At 44.1% G+C, this 17,298-nt stretch overlaps 1 protein-coding gene across 1 annotated transcript in view; it reads right to left on the bottom strand.

Moving 5' to 3' along the window:
* MTHFD1L (methylenetetrahydrofolate dehydrogenase (NADP+ dependent) 1 like) overlaps positions 1–17,298 on the bottom strand; it is a 183,700-nt gene that overhangs the window by 92,298 nt on the left and 74,104 nt on the right. Inside the window, exon 20 of the mRNA XM_032836357.1 lies at positions 14,801–14,912. Within this exon, the coding sequence (XP_032692248.1) occupies positions 14,801–14,912 (112 nt within the window). The remainder of the gene's footprint in view (positions 1–14,800; positions 14,913–17,298) is intronic.

Genomic DNA, 17,298 nt, shown 5'->3' with positions numbered 1-17,298 from the left:
GTGCCCATTAGGAGCTCTGCAGAGGCCCTATGATGAGACATGGAATGACGGCGACCACCGAGGAAACAGTAAGGCACAATGGGAAGAGCCCAGGCTCTCAGGTTCAAGGGCCAAGGACTTAGGTTCAAATCTCTGATCCCCACTGCACGACCTGTTTGCCTTCGGACAAACTACTGACTCACTCTGATGTTCCATTTCCTCACCTGTAATAGGAGGTTATCCTGATAACTATCTCCTGGGGTTGTTATAAAATATATGAACTTAAGTAACATGTATAAAGCTCCCAGGAGGGCGCCCAGCACACAGCAGGTCCTCAAGGAAGGTGAACTCTGGTCCCTGGGAGTAAACACTTATCCATGCCAGGAACTGCCCAGGTGCTTTCGATGCACAGTTTTCCCAGGCTTTACAGATGAAAGAACAGACATGCGGGAGGGGTGTCAGTGCCCAACAGAGGTGTATCCCCTAGGGGGTCTACCTGGTTGTCTCAGTGAGTGGGAGGAGCTGTGGGTGGGGCCAGGGTGTCGGATGTCCTGCAACATGCACGGTGGTCCCACAAAAATTTGTCCCCTGCCCACAGGATCGTGCTTCCAGGCACCCTTGTAGTTGAAAAACCTGCTTATGTTTGCAGGGGACTAGAACTTCCCCCTAGTTTCTTCTACATAGAAATACAAAATTTTTTTCAAGCTATCAATAGGTACCCATTTTTTCAAGGAATGCAAACAACAGTGAACACTGAAGAAAGGGTAGCCTTAACTTTGTCACGAGTTGTGTACTTTTGCAGAAGATCAGGTCACCAATGCCAATAACCACTTGTGACATCTGAGCAGCCAACACCACCCAATCCTTCTGCACTCATGCCGGCCCCGTGCACTCGGTCTCGTAAATGTGCGCAGATACCCGACCACTTGGAATGTCTTCTAATGTAATTAAAGTACTTCTTCTCACCAGTACCTATTGTGGTATCATAAAATACTTTCATATCGAAACTAGCACAATATTGTTTTCTGAAATTGTATGTAGAAGTTTGCAGTCGATCTCATTTTTATGTCAGGACAGTCAAGTGCTCGTTACAAAAAGAGGGAAGGGGCATGTTAAGTATGAGAACGCACTGGCCAGAACACTTGCCCAGCCACTAAGCTGGTAAGGACAGAATTTCCACCAGGGCTCTCCCTAGAACCCGGGTTTATAATTCTCGTGCCCTGTGATGAAAAACTTATGGACTGCTCCCGTCCTTGCCTCTGCGACGTTCTCTGAACTGGGAAGACATTTATGGATTATCTGTGGAGAAGCTGGGGACACAGCCGTGAACAGAGGGGGCGCTCCTGTAAAGGGACAGCACGGGAAAGAGCGGCTGGGAGGAGACCCAGGGGAGGGAGAGCTTTAAGGAAGGGAAGACCCCCTCGACGTGGCTAAGAGCTGAGCAGGATGAAGCTTAAAACTGACCATCAGAGCATCAGAAAGAACAAATTTCCCATGAAGAGAGGACACGGTGGGGAACAGTGCGGGTGGACGCAGTGGAAAGAGGAGAAACAGTCTGGAGAACGGCCTTCCTTCAGGAGAGTGGTGGAACCCAGAGCCTCTACAAGGTCTACGTAAATAGATAAAAGTGGGTAACTCCTCTCAATAGGGTTACGATGTCCTTTACAAGGAAGCCTGCAGAGAAGAAGGGCAGTATTGCAACAAAATGTGAAATATCTGTATGCACATACGGGATATGACTTGAATTTTCTACTTATGACAAGTTTCTGACTCCTCCATAATGACTAGAGTATTTGCTTGAACAAACCAAAAGGCATTTGTTGTATATGACATATAGGTGGGATGTTCCTAAGAGATTTACAATCCCCCCTAGGTAAATTCTTACACAAGCGCCCTGGGAAATAAAAGCAAGACAACTGGACGGATTGACACAGCAAGATGGCTCAAAGTAGCAGATACTGCACGACTTCGCTATTCTAGTTTTCCAGATCGCAAAACGATTTGCATCCTGCCTCTCTCCCCTTGGCAGTGATGGTCTTTCCCGAATAAGAAGCCGAATCGCTCATGTTTTGATTAGCCTCCCTTTTGGCACCAGAGTGTATCTGAGATGTTAAATATGCCAGTTGAATGTCAGACCATATGTTTTTAATTTTAATGTTTAATGCCACTGCGAAGACTCTCCTCATTGTTTCTCAACAATTTTTGAGTTTAAGTTTCTTGAGCTCTTTCGCATTCCAGAGTGGAGCAAGGCTTAGGCAAGCCAGGGAGATGGGCTGGAATGATGTCAGGCACCCAGGATCTGCTGGGCTCCGGGGCATCCGGCTTTCTCCCGGGTAACCACAGAGCATTTCGAACAAGGCCTTCTAGAAGGATTTCCTCAACCCAAAAGGAGGGTATCTGAAGCAATCCAATTCTCTTAGATCCCCGTGTGGATCATTCTGGACGCCTCTGTATGAGGAGGGCGACAAGCAATAGTGTTTCCCATCGGCAGAACTCAAATCCTTCTATGAGTCTCCCCAAGTGTCGTCACACAGCTATTCTTTACTTGAAAAATGAATTCGTATTTGTGAGGAGTTATCTAAAAAGTAAAGATCCTTAGCATCTTAACGTGGTACTAGAAGCTGACATCCACAGTTCCCTGTGGGTCTGGGCCCCTACTTTCCCAGCATTACTGCCCGTCACCCACAGAACAAGCCTTGTGATAGGCACCGGAGAAACCATGATTTGGGGAGGGGAAGTGACCTACCCAAGGACACATCCAGCACACCGCAGAGGACAATTCAAACATAGCCGGCTGGATTAGTGTTTTAGTTTTCTTTGGATATTTATTGAAAAGATACGTGTGCTCTTAGGTTTCCTGCAGCATTATTTACAATTACAGAGATAACAGAAGCAACTCAAGTGTCCATCGATCGGTGGAAGGGTAAAGAAGGTATGATATACACAACGCAGTATTACTCAGCCATCAAAAAGAATGAAATTGTGCCATTTGCAACAACATGGATGGACCTAGAGGCTATAATGCTAAGTGAAGTCAGTCAGAGAAACATGAATACTATATGATTTCACTCGTAAGTGGAATTTAAGAAACGAAACAAACAATGGAGGAAAAAGACAAAGAAACAGACTCTTAACTATAGAGAATGAAGTGGTGGTTACCGGAGGGGAGGTGGGTCGGTGGGGGGGGGGGAATTGGTGACAGGGGTTAAGAAGTGAACTTATTGTGAGGCGCACTGTGCAACATATAAAATTGTTTAATCACTATATTGTATGCCTAAAGCTAACAGAACGCTGTATGTTAACTACACTTCAATAAAACCAAACCAGCCAACCAACCAACCAACCAATCCAGGCAGCTGGAGCCGGCAATCTAATCTATGTGGCTGCTCTGTGGAAAATCATCTCCATTATCTTGATTTTCAGCGTCCGTAGCAGAAAATGACCTAAAAACTATTCCCAGCCAAAACAGGAACCAAAAAATATTAGTGTAATTGAATATTAGTCTAACTTAATTCCACCAAAACCCTGAAAGATCAGGTTGTAGTATCTGGTGATTGTTAATTAACAAATCCTGTCTCTAAGTTTCAAAAAAAAAATTTTTTTTTAAAGATTTTATCTATTTATTTGAGAGGGAGACAGAGAGAGAGAGAGCATGAAAGGGGAGAAGGTCAGAGGGAGAAGCAGACTCCCCATGGAGCTGGGAGCCCAATGTGGGACTCGATTCCCGGGACTCCAGGATCATGACCTGAGCCGAAAAAAAATTTTTTTTTTTAGATTTTATTTATTTTTTGATAGACAGAGATCACGAGTAGGCAGAGAGGCAGGCAGAGATGGAGGAAGCAGGCTTCCTGCTGAGCAGAGAGCCTGATGTGGGGCTCGATCCCAGGACCCTGGGATCATGACCTGAGCCGAAGGCAGAGGCTTAACCCACTGAGCCACCCAGGTGCCCCTCAAAAAAATTTTAATAAGAGTGTTGATACATACAAAACATATGTAAGCTGGTGGCAATAACTAAAAAGTCTGGTCCTCAATACGCAAAATTTGGGGGGGGGGGGGGGACTTCGGGGGGAGGCAGAGAAACGGGGTCGGGGGGGCCATGGCTCCTCATAATTTACTATCCCAATGCACCACGGAGAAAAACAAACAGAAACTAGGCTTCTAATGAAAAACTCTTCAATTGCTTTACTACAAGAAAGGGGATAAATGTTTTGTGTTCTTCTTCTGCAAATCAGTTCTAGAAAATTGGTATTATTATGTACTCCTTTTTCTGACAAGCTAGAACATAAACACCTGAAGCTTCTGGCATCTTTAATAGTGAAGGTTCTTTATTCCTTAACTCAAAAACACTTCTGGACTGATTTATATTTGGAGACCATATCAACAATACAAATAAAAATCAAAAAGATAAACTGAAAGTATTGCAAAAGTTAAGATAATGTTATTCCAAGTGTCTTGTCAAACAGAAAGGTAAACAGGCCATAAAATTAAGCCCTTTCTTCTCAGAAGTCCACGGGACCGTTTATGACAAATGTTCAGAACTAGACAGCACAGGGTCAGAACAGGCAGTAGGATAGCTTTTCACTTCTCCAAAAACCAGGTACCACTGCCCAGACATGTCCAGCGTCTCAGCGGGCGGTTTAGTCAGGGGGGAGATGATGCGTGGATCCCCTTCTTGCAGAAAGCCCTGGGCTCTGGCTCAGAAGCCATCTGTTCCACTGCACTTCCCTGGGGAGGCAAAGTAGGAGGGAGACCCTCGTCCCACCAAAGCAGGTGGATTAGGAAGCAGGTCCAGGTGCAGGCCCCACCACTGGCAGTGGCCTTTAACAGGGCACGGGAGGAGGGGAGCTGAGTTCCTGACAGATTTACATCTCCTGAACCTCCCTGGCCCATTTTTGTTTTGTTTTAATTTTGGGGGGCTGGGGCTCACAGCCACCTCCAAAAAAAAATCACGGAGGAGGAAAAAATTTCACAAATGGTACGACTTCGGGAAAGGGCCTCCCTAAACAAACAGCAATTTTGAGATAACTAAAGGCCTAAATGTTAAGAGGCCACATTTTATAAGCTAATATAGATGGTCGTTCCAAAAGCAGAAGTCACAAAGGGAAAGGATGGAAAAGGAGATGGTACAATGAACACATTTAAAAGACAAGGCATGCGTGGGGAGATAATTGTATCACAAAATGGCCAAGTGTTCATTATCCGAACATAACCTAACACCTCACTCCCGGGAACAGAGCCTCGAAGGCTTCTGCATAGAGACTTGTGCTCATCTTGTCAGCGAGACCAACTAGAATGTTCCTGGTAGCATTATCTGCAACAGAACGCCAAAAGGGACTCTCAGGGCCCCTGAAGGAGGAGCGCACAAATGCATGTGGTTATGCTTATGCTAAGGAAGGCTTCTCTACAGGTTCTTTGATCACGGCTACTCAGATAAACGCGAAAATGTCCGGTCAAACAGAAATGGCCTGCCTCCTGCTTCTGGGTGGCCTGCAACTTTTTTACTCTCTGTAAATTTTTTTTTTTTTTTTACATTTTTTAATGTTTGGAAAAAAAAAACAAAAGAGGAACAATAGTTCACATGCATACAAAAATGAGGTGAAATTCAAATCAATCTATTGGAACACGACCTCCTTCCTGTGTTTTCGGGTTTCCCTGTGGCTGCTTTTGTGTCTGAGTATCTGTACAGAGATGCTGTGACTCACGACGCCTACGAAGAAGTTTGCTGGCCCTTCTGGGAGCACAATGAAGATAGTAAGATTTATTAATGCATAAAATTTAAAAACACATAAAATGCTACTGAGACATGCTGCGTATCTGTGGTTCCCAGATGGATGTGCTGAGCTGTCTGGAGCCACTGCACTGAACCTAGCTGAGCCATGGGGTGTTTTCAAGTTTGGAGGGAAGCTCGGTAACACTCCATACCTGTAGAGCCTGCAGGTTTGACCACTCCAAGGTAGCTCATGGTTTCCATTTCATCGCCCTGCAGTCCTTTGAAGGACATCATATATTTGTGAAGCCACATTTTTGGCGGTTGCTACAGTAAGAGCAAGAATGCTGTGAAAGCCAGTGGGGAACAGGCGATGATCTTCAAAGCATCGGCCAATCCCAAGGACCGAAAAGTTGTTCAGTGCCCAACGAGGACACACATCTCGTTAATAAGTTATGGTGGCTATTTAAAAATGAAATAATAGCTTTCTTTTCCATTTATATGCACTCTTTTTTCCAGACAGCTACTAAGGTGTCAAGACATAAATATCCATGAAGTTGTTCGGACCTAACCACTTAATAAACCGGCGTCTTAGGTATTTCTTTTGACCTCATATGCCTTAGGAAATCATTGGTGAGACACGACATGAACAGAGAAGGTCCAGGAATCTCTGTTGTAGAACTTTTGTGGAGACCTACTTACAGAATGAATGTACAAACCATGCCTGGAAATGATAATCCCTAAACTGGGATAGGGCTTCCTCTAGAGAAGCAGACAAGGGAATGAAATCAGGGAGGGATTCACAGGGACCTCAACTCTGTGTCTGATGTTTCATTTAAAAAAAAAAAAAAAAAACAGGGGCGCCTGGGTGGCTCAGTGGGTTAAAGGCTCTGCCTTCAGCTCAGGTCATGATACCAGGGTCCTGGGATCAAGCCCCGCATGGGCTCTCTGCTCGGTGGGGAGCCTGCTTCCCTTCCTCTCTCTGCCTGCCTCTCTGCCTGCTTGTGGTCTCTGTCTGTCAAATAAATAAATAAAATCTTTAAAAATAAAAAAGCAAAAACTAAAGCATACATAGTAATGTTAGGATTTTAACACAACTAGTGAGTGATGGGAATATAGGCATTTATTGTATTAGTCTGCAGTTTCCTAGATACTGTGTGCTCAGTATATTTCACCTTCTTTCCCCACTTATTTTTTTTTTAAGGACAGACGACGAGCTGATGAAAGGAGAAAGGTTGACTCTACACGGAAGAATGAGCGGGGAAAGGTGAGGGGGAATAGAGACCAGCCCTGAGAGTAAGGGCAAACGGGATTAGGTCTCACGCAATATTAGAGACATCAGAACTCCCGGGACAGTGAAAACCACCTTCTCTCACTGGGCTTCTGAACACCGGGCTTAAAGAACACCGCTGGTGATGAGTAGTTTCCCCGAAGGTCAGCATCTCTGTACTTCATGTCGTTGATTTAATTATGAATACAATCACTGGAGAAAAAGAAATTGGAAGCATTCTAACAAAAACAGAGCAGAGGCTGAGATCTGTGTTTCTAAATAATGTAAACGGAGTGAGGTCTGGAAGAATTCCAGCTTAGAAAGCTGGGAGACCACTTGACGTCAGATTTTTTTTTTTAAAGGGTAGGTGAAATTATAGGAATGTTTAGTTTGGTCTGGTTCTCTTCTACCGAAATGAAAGGATATTTAAAATTTGATGGCAATAAAAATGGAAACAGACAAGCTGGTGACTGGGTGAAGATGCCAGGAGGGTTTCCTGACGCTCAGGGAGTGAGATTTAAACGGTTTGTAAAAGGACAGTGGAGAAGTAGGAGGAGCAGTAAGGTATTGTGACTCAATAAGGTAAATTTTAATTTGTACTGTATTAGGGAGAAACATCTCTTAAAGTAGCAAGGAGAAAAGAAGGAGGGGGAGAAGGATTAGGAGGAGAAGGAGAAGAAGAAAGAACCTGTATAATGGAATTAAAAAAAAAATTTAAAAATAATGAAAACCCAAAAGTATCCTACCGCCATTGGCATATGTTATTACAGATGGGCACAGTATAATCATATTGGTACGATTGTAAGCTGTGGCCATCCCCTGTGGACCGGTCTTCTGAAACTTGGTGTTTTTTTCATGGGAGTGGACAGGAACCAGCTAAAGAGAAATGAGAAGATCAGCGTGGGCAGAGCAGCCAACTGTCTTCCTGCACGGGTTTTGGCAAGAGGGGGCCCTGACGTTGTATCCTCTGCTATTCGCTGGCTGGGGGACAGACGACGCGTGTTGTAAGCTCTCCAGGCTTCAGCTGTCATCTGCAGAACAAGGCTAACAACACCCCCCCACCCTCCGCCCCAAACCATTTCAGGCTTCGTGAGATTGCAGAGGACAGAACAAAGGTCTGCTGCTCTGGAATCGCTCAGAGATCGGCAGCGTTTGTAATGAAAATATTAACAAGACTTTGTGTCCCCCCAATCCTTCTCAATTTTGTCTCCGAATGACCACGGTTATTTATTCTGATCTCGAAATCCGAATCTGGAAACGTTCAGGGCGAAGCTCAGTGCAGAAATGAACTGCGGGGCACTGGTCTGCTCACGGGTCAGTCCCCAGGAAGCAGGGGGGGAGCCCAGGTCGGGTCTGTGGCGTTCTCTACGGATGGCAAGGAGACGACTCATGGTCAATTCAGGTGACGTCTTGACCAGCACTTTGGAAGGGGACGCGAAGTGTCAAATATAAGTGGAACATCAGAAGCCCCCAACGCTTCACATAGGTCACTATAAAGGAAGTCTGGTGAACCACACGGCATCCCTTAGGCCATGAGAAGACCCTGGGCCTTCATCATTTTTTGGATCATGGACCCCTTTGAAAAATCTAATGAGAGCCATGGAGCCCTTCTCTTCTTAAAACAACCAACCAACCATGTCCGTATACAATTCTGTACTTAATTATGGGAGGACTGGCTGGTCAGCCACCAGTGGAGAACCCCCAGCTTCAGCATGGACCAGTGTGTGCTGAATTCCAGACTGAAGGAAAGGTATTCATTCAAAATGGGAATCAACACCAAAGTAAGAAAACAGAAAGCAAATTTAAAAAACCAAGGATCATGTGTAAGTCCGAAATCCTTACAAATAGTTTAAAAATGAGATAATTTATTAAAGCCTAGAAACTCAATGTTATTTTCCTTTCCTTTCTTCTTACTTTTTAAAAAATAACACATGATTAGGATTTGATGCCAAAGAAATGTTTGCTTTTACAGCAGTGAATGGAGGTTAAGTGGACTCGCATGAGAACTGTTGGCTAAAGAAGGAATAGAAATAGCTATCACGGGGACCAGAGCATTTCCCCCCAAATTCTCAAGGACTATTTTGGTCTAGTCTGACAAGTTTGTGCAATTTCAGCTGACTGATCAACACGCGTATGAACTGGATGGGTCCACTTATATACAAGTCTTCTTTCTATATATAAATTATATATATATTTAAAGACGTACTCATTTATTTGACAAAGAGAGAGACAGAGAGAGTGAGAGAGCACAGGTGGGGAGGAGAGGGGGAAGCAGGCTCCCCGCTGAGCAGGGGGCCTGACACGGGGCTCGATCCCAGGACCCTGAGATCATGACCTGAACTGAAGGCAGAGGCTTAGCAAACTGAGCCACCCAGGTGCCCCAGATTTTCTTTTTGATAAATATATTATAATACTGTAAATGTATTTTCTTTCCCTTATGATTTTCTTAATACTATTATCTTCTGGGGTGCCTGGGTGGCTTGGTAGGTTCAGTGGTTGAGTTTTTTTGGTTTTGGCTCAGGACATGATCTCAGGGTCCTGGGATAAAGCCCCAGGTTGGGCTCCGTGATCAGTGGGGAGCCTGCTTGAGATTCTCTCTCTCTCCCCACCCCTCCCCCGATAAAGAAACAAATCTTTAAAAAAATAAAAATACTATTTCTTTTTATCTAGCTTAATCTTTTTTTTTTTTTTTAAGATTTTATTCATTTATTTGACAGGCAGAGATCACAAGTAGGCAGAGAGGCAGGCACAGAGAGAGGGGGAAGCAGGCTCTCCGCCATGCAGAGAGCTGGACTCGGGGCTTGATCCCAGGACCCTGGGATCAAGACCCGAGCTGAAGGAAGAGGCCTTAACCCACTGAGCCACCCAGGTGCCCCTAGCTTACTTTATCTTAAGGTTACGGTATATAATATATACAACATACAAAATATGTGTTAACTGACTCTTTATGTCATTGATTGGGCTCTGACCCATCAATGGGCTGTTAGTAGTTAAGTTGTGAGGGAGTCAAAAGTTCTATGGGGATTTTCAACTGCATGGGATGGGTCAGTGCCCCAACCACCAAACCGTTCAAGGGTCAATTGTAATTAAATAAATTTCACTCTATTTTTAGTCTAAATGGAAAATTGATTCCATTATCTTGGAATAATTATTAGAGTAGACAAAATAATTCCCTTCTTGGGTGTGTTGGGATAGAACAAAAAATTAGACTAAATATACCTCACAAAACATAGTATGGAGAAAATTCTATCTAAGAGAATCCCATCATCTCTTAAGATTCTTTGTTGATCAATATACTTCATCTCATAAGTGCACTGCACTTACCACTGAGGTTCTGTTTATGGGCTTATCTCTCACACCACATTATACATTACTAGAGCTAAGAACCATGTCGTGTATCTCTGATTCCCAGCTCTCACAATGTTATTACCTGACATAAGAGCAGAAGCTCAATACATGTACGCTAAAGGAAAGTATTTCAAAGGACTTAAATAAATCTTCAGTTACTTCTTCTCCAAGGTATGACAAAGAACTGAAGTTGCTAGACGGTTTGCTCATTTTCAGTTTGACCCAGAAATTCTGTCGGAGTGCTCTTTTTCTGTAAATTACTCTTTCAAATCCTTTGCCCATTTTTCTATGGGATTGCTTGTCTTAAAAAAAAAAATCAATCCATAATCCTTGGTGGTTTGTATATATTTCAAATGTTCGTCATTTGTCTATTACCACTGCAAAGATTTCTCCTACTCTGTCACTTGTTTTTTAAATCCTTATCTTTTATAACACAGAATTTGTTTTCTAACGTAACCCAAATTATCAATCTTCTTTTGGATTTGAGCTTTTTATGTCTTAAGAGGTACACACTTCTATAAACAATGACTTTTCTAAGGACATAAATTGTCTCACAGGCTTCAGAAAAACCTCTATTTACTGCATTTAATTTCTGTGGGAGAATGTTAACATGGGGCTCTTTTGGTTTCACTTTTGTCTGAAGCCCCCAAAACAGTGTCAATTCCTCTCATGTTCAAGGAGGAAGCTAACCCTAGTAGCATTTGCAAAAACATTATTTGAAAATAGATTCTGTATCTTTTAGCCCAACAGCTACCTTGAATTTTCAACGGGTTGATCAAGTTAGAAACCAGGAAAGGATTTCTTCAGAGAAAGTTATCAGTGTGCAGAAGCCCGCTGCCCACATCCCAGTGGAAAGGATATGGAGCTAGTGAGGGAGGCTTTACATGCACAGCTGGAGGCCCCTCTAAGGCAGGGACACAGAGGTGGCTTGGGGATGCATAGATGTTTACAGGCTGAGGAGAAACAGCCCCTGGAGTGGGACAGAGACTCAGGTGAGAGTTGTAACTGCACCCCCGCCAATGGTAAGGTCAAGGTCAAAGGTCTGTGGTGTCTGGAGCAGCAGGACGGTCTCATACCGCCCAGAGGGTTTCTGTCAGCAATGTGGGTCTCTGCTAGAAGAGGCTGAATGGGTACCATCGAATGTGAAAGCTTCAACCCTAGAGGGGCCAGAGGCAGACCAAGTGCACAGTGATGGGGGACAGAGAAGACGCCACTGTTCCCTTCCCATGATTAGCCAAATGCAGGCCCAAGATGGGAGAGACTTAAATTGGAATGAAATTTGGAGTTATTTTTATATAAGGCTGCATCCACATTTTTTATTAGAATGAGACTTTTTTTTTTTTTTTAAGATTTTTATTTATTTGACACAGAGTGAGAAAGTACACAAGTAAAGGGAGAAGGCAGAGGGAGAGGGGAAAGCAGTCTCCCCACTGAGCAAGAAGCCTGATGTGGGGCTTGATTCCAGGACCCTGGGATCATGACCTGAGCCAAAGGCAGATGCTTAACCAACCAAGCCACCCAGGTGGCCAGAATGAGACTATTCTTATGATTGAAAGTGATTAGAGGAATGTAAAAAAAATTCTTAGAGGAACCATACATTAATTAAAATTTCATCCAACGCAGCCCACAGATCAACCTTGACCAGACAAGGGGCGGCAGGAGCACTATCTCCCGACCATGCCCAGCTCCCACAGTTCAGGATGTTGGCTTTGCTTCCCACATTCCAATGCAGCCATGGCATTAGGGTACCACCTTTGTGAGAGTTTAACACTATAGATCTTGAGTCTATATGTATTTTGCAAGTCACTGCTATGGCACAGTTATGCAAAATGAAGCTTGATCTTTATGCATTAAAACTAACATAAAATGAGTTATTTGCGTACCACATTCACAACAGCATTATTCACCAGAACTGGCAGGTGAAAGCAACCCACGTGTTCGCAGACAGATGAGTGGATAAACAGAACGTGGCATACATAAACTGGAGCATGCTTCGGCTTGAAAAGCACTGAAATCTGAACAGATGATCCACCACGGGTGAACTCTGAGGACATTATGCTAAGTGAAATAAGCCAGTCATACGAGGGCACAGTCCAGACTCAGAGACAGGAAGTAGAAGGCTGGTTGCCAGGGGCTGGGGGAGTGGGGAGTTATTGTCTAACGGGTGCAGAGTGTCAGTTTTGCAAGATGAAGAGAGTCCCAGAGACGGACGGTGGCGATGGTTGCGCAGTAATGCTAAAGTATCTGACCACTGAATGGTGCGCTTAAAAATGGTTAAAACTGTCAATTTCGTTAGATGTATTCTACTACAGTTAAAAATAAAATCACTATCATAAACAAAAAAACAAAAACAAAAACAAGTCCCCCCCCCAAAAACCTACCCCCAAACTCTAAATGGAAAAGTGGAAATTTAACCTTTATTAATCACGGATCAGCGATGGGGAGAGTAATGACGAGGAGTGGCTGAGAGCTGTCGCCGAGTCTCACCATGTGTCAGGTCTTAACAGTCTCATTCAAACCTCTTTTCAAAACTACGATGCAAGCCCTGTTTAAAGCCCCATTCTACAGATAAGGAAACAGGCTAAGAAGTTACCTAACGTTACACAGTTTGAAAGGAGTGGAGCCCATTACTCTGACTCTAGAGCTAACTCTCTAAGCCATCTGGCAGTGGACAGATTTCCGTCACTGAACTCTCCCCCCCACCTACAGCCTCTCAGACTAGAGGAGGTCATAGAAATCATTAGCCAAATCACTGCCATTTGACTGGTCCACCATGGCTCACACAGCAATGTCTCACTTGACACTACTCATTAAAATATCGCAGTTATGAAGAGAGGAAACTGAACCCTAGAGAAGCTGAGTAACTTGCCCCCCGTCGGTGGGCAGTTCCAGTTTGGGTCAGGATCCCACAGCTTCTATCTCATGGTCACATGCAATTCTTCTTTTCTCCTTTTTCATCTGAGAATGTCCACAAGGGACACTCCCCGAGACACTAATGGATTTCCCAAGGTCACGTTTTGCGTGGACCATCAGCTCATATCTTTAATGACGCTTTGCCACAATAACACGTACTCTGTAAACACATATGGACAAAGTAAGGATTTGTACAGGAGCAGAGAGCTCCGTCAGCACAAAACAGAGTGCTTTCTTCTAGAAGCTCTTTTATTTGTGGAGTTGATGCATGAGAACCCATCCTTCATATAAGCACCCAACTTTTCAGGGCCTGCCCTTCCCAGACTCCCAGTGCATTAGCCCCACAATTATGCTGTGATCAACTGAGCAAATCCATTTCCACGGCATGTCCAGCCACTCTCAGAGTGGACTCGGTACCAGGTGGCCGAGTACACAAGACCTATACGATATGGACCTTGAGGAATGAACTACATAAATTCCCATTGGGTCCTGCCTGCATGTCCATAGGGAATTCTTAAAAAAGGCCTCCATAACCCTGAACGAACTTTAGAATGGCTGAGCATAAAAGTGCAGTGCTAAGTTCTTTAGCCCAGTAGAATTTTTTCTAGTAAAGCAGCTCACTTCGAGTTTGATACAAGGCCGATGATTAGTGTGAAAGCAGCATCTGGTAGACTTGAGGATCACGGGCACGAATGGCGAGTGGAAATTACCCGTGGCACATGAATGTCTGCCAGTGCAGTCTGTCTGATGTCAAATGGTGCTGTTATTCCAAGACTCCCTGCTATTTGTTTGTCCTTTGTCACCCTCAGGGGTGGGATGGGGGCTAGCACTGACAGAGCAAACACTGGCAGCTGCCCCCTCTCCCTGACCGGAAATGTCCATCGAAAACCGAAGAGAAGAAGGTACCACCAAGTACACCTTGACCTCAGCACAAAGTCGGAAGTCCTAACAATTAAAATTTCCAAGTCTAACAGCTGGACTTGGAAATGTCCCCTCCATTCAATACGAAAACATACTATGATTTGAGGAAGAGCAAACTGATTTCTACTGCTAATAACAGCTAATAGTTAACGAGCACTTCTTCTGTTAGTTATGTACAGCATTAGGCAGTCTGTTCCACGAAGGCGGGGCTCGGTCTGTTTTCCTCACGGGGTTATTTCCAGCTCTGAGTAGTATGACTTGCGCATAGTAGTTTCTCAATAAATACTGGCTCAGTCAATAAATACTCTCATTTGGTTTTCACAATAACTCTACAAGGTTGGATACAATATTGTCATCACCATTTTATGGATGAGAAGACTGAGGCTCAGAGGTCATTCAAATGTGTCTAAAATCACTCTAGCAGCAAGTGTCAGAGCTCGGATTCAAACCCATGAGTACCTGACATCTGAATGTATGATTTGAACACATCACTTCACTAGTATAGACCAGACCATAGGGCTTTTCCAATATCGAGACCATCTATGAAAGGTGGGTCTAAAAGAATATATTTCAAATCAGAATGCATAGCACTCTTGTTCAGTCATCGACGTTTAGATTTCTTCCATACTCTACGACAACTAAATTTAACAGAAATGACTTACCTACAAATCCTTCTTGACCAACCAGTTTCAGGGCGATTTTATCAGCCAACACTGAAGAGTTGCCATGGGCGATGTTAGCAAAGGGGCCGGCATGCACAAATACAGGTGTCCCCTACAGAGATTCAAGGACAAATCAAAACCCTCAGAGACAAAGGGAGGGATGAACCAAGATGGCGAGTCTTGGTATTTAAAGACTCACTGAACCCATTCTGTTTTTATTAATACTGCATATTCAGTGTGCAAATCCTCTCAAAGAAAAAGAAACACCTTGACTCTCTCAAAGGTCCAAATTCCTGGTATATTCTACAACAGTGTCATTCCACATTAAATACTGCACTAGGGAGAAAAACCTATAAGGATTGATTATTTCCTACGATTGTTTTGGAAAAGCACTCATTAGCTGCCTCACTAACTATTAAGTAAACTATTTAACTCACTTCATAGTATTTTGAATTATATATATATATTAATATATTAGAAAATTTTATTTATTTATTTGACACACACAGAAAGATCCTAAACAGGGAGCAGCGGGCAGAGGGAGAGGGAGAAGCAGACTCAGCACTGAGTAGGGAGCCCGATGCCGGGCTCGATCCCAGGACCCTGAGATCATGACCTGGGCTGAAGGCAGAGGCTTAACTGACTGAGCCACCCAGGTGCCCCAAATTAAATATGTTTTTTACTTTTATTCATTTATTTATTTTTTAAAGATTTTTTATTTATCCATTTGACAGACAGAGGTCACAAGTAGGCAGAGAGGCAGGCAGAGAGAGAGAGAGGGGAAAGCAGGCTCCCCGCTGAGCAGACAGTCTGATGCCGGGCTCGATCTCAGGACTCCCGGATCGTGACCTGAGCTGGAGGCAGAGGCTTTAACCCACTGACCACCCAGGTGCCCCATATATATTTTTTAAAAGAATAGAATTAAACCCGATCGTCTAAGAGGCTTATTTAAATGCATTTTTTTCTCCATTGAGAAATCAATCGCTTCAAGAAAAATCTAAAGAAAGCAAATAAAAATCAATACAATTAATGAACCGTGTAGTACAGCAGGACAACCATATAAGGTTTACGTTCATTATAGCCCATTTTTATATCTACAATAATAAACTTGTTCTTCTGATTCTTACAAATTCTGTTTTAAGCCTTTCTCATTGTTTAGCTGGCTTACATGTTAAAAATCTGGTCAGTATTGAGACAATAAAAGCAAAGCAAACTTTCACTCCTGGTAAAATGCTAGAGTAATTCTTACTAAAAAGGCAAAAATCAACAACAACAACAAACCAAACTGACTCTGATAGAAGGGAATTATCAAAACTTTGAGATTTAATTCTTAGAGAAAATCTGTCAATATTTCATTTTAAATGCCATTTCTATAGTTCTCCTTTATCAGTGAGAATAGACTGTAGCCCTATCTGAAGGAATTAATCCCCATGCATAGCAATGCTGGGGTTTGAGCCCAAGCCCAGCTGGGGCTGCTGGAGTCTGTGTCTGTGAGGCCTTGGCTGCACCTGTGAAAACAGACGTTGCCCTCTGACTGACGGGAGGAGGCAGCGAGTGACGGAGGGGGGAGGCTGGGAGCCACGGAAAATTCCCATGAACCACGATGGGCTGCTAGCTGAATATATTTCAAAGACGAGAGAGCTGAACAAAAGTGGGAAGAAAGGCAGTGAGAGAAAAGTCTTCTTTGAGAATGAGACAGAGTTTATCAAAGCCATTCTGAGTTCTCTCTTTACTTTTATTCCAGAGTCCCCAGGAGGGACAACGACAGGTCCCTGATGAGGTCATGCAAACGTCTGGGGAAATAAAGTTGGCAACAGAAAATCCAAACGTAGGTGCTGAGGGATAGTTTCATGCGTGTGTCTAGTGTCTAGACCTGTGTGCCTATCTTTAGCTTCTCATGTCTGCCCAGATAAACCTTTCAAATGCTCTGAAGAAAACACTGCTTAGAGGACCTTCAAGTGTCCATCACCTCTTCCCCTTGCAGTCCGGACTGTGGCTGCCTATGGCGCGCCAGCGGGGCCGGGGACAGTGTTGGGAGGACAAGGTCCCAGGCTCTGACCCTGGGTTTCCCACTGCAGCATTCACCAAACACTGGTCTCTGGTGGGGGATGGGTGACAGGGCGGGCTGGACCGCCACAAACCCTTCACTCTTCCCAAGACAACCACTCCCCGAGACAACCACTCCCGAGATAACCACTCTTGGAGATAAGCACTCTGCATTAGACACTTTACGAGACACACAGGCTCAGATGCTCAGCCAATATTTATGGCTCTGATACAGTACGCAGAGTTAAGTCCTTAGTTAAAAAACTATGACGGGGTGTCTGGGAGGCTCAGCGGACTGAGTGGCCAACTCTAGGTTTTGGCTCAGATCAGGATGTCCAGGTCCTGAGATCGAGCCCCCTGTCGGGCTCTGTGCTGAGGGAGGAGTCCACTCAGGGAGGTTCTCTCTCCCTCTCCCCGTGCTCCTCCCCTGCTGTTTGCGCTCCTGTACGTGC

Source organism: Lontra canadensis, unplaced genomic scaffold (assembly GCF_010015895.1).
Source record: "Lontra canadensis isolate GAN:19392208 unplaced genomic scaffold, GSC_riverotter_1.0 scaffold92, whole genome shotgun sequence".
Lineage (NCBI taxonomy): Eukaryota > Metazoa > Chordata > Mammalia > Carnivora > Mustelidae > Lontra > Lontra canadensis.
This window is presented reverse-complemented; position numbering and strand designations above follow the sequence as displayed.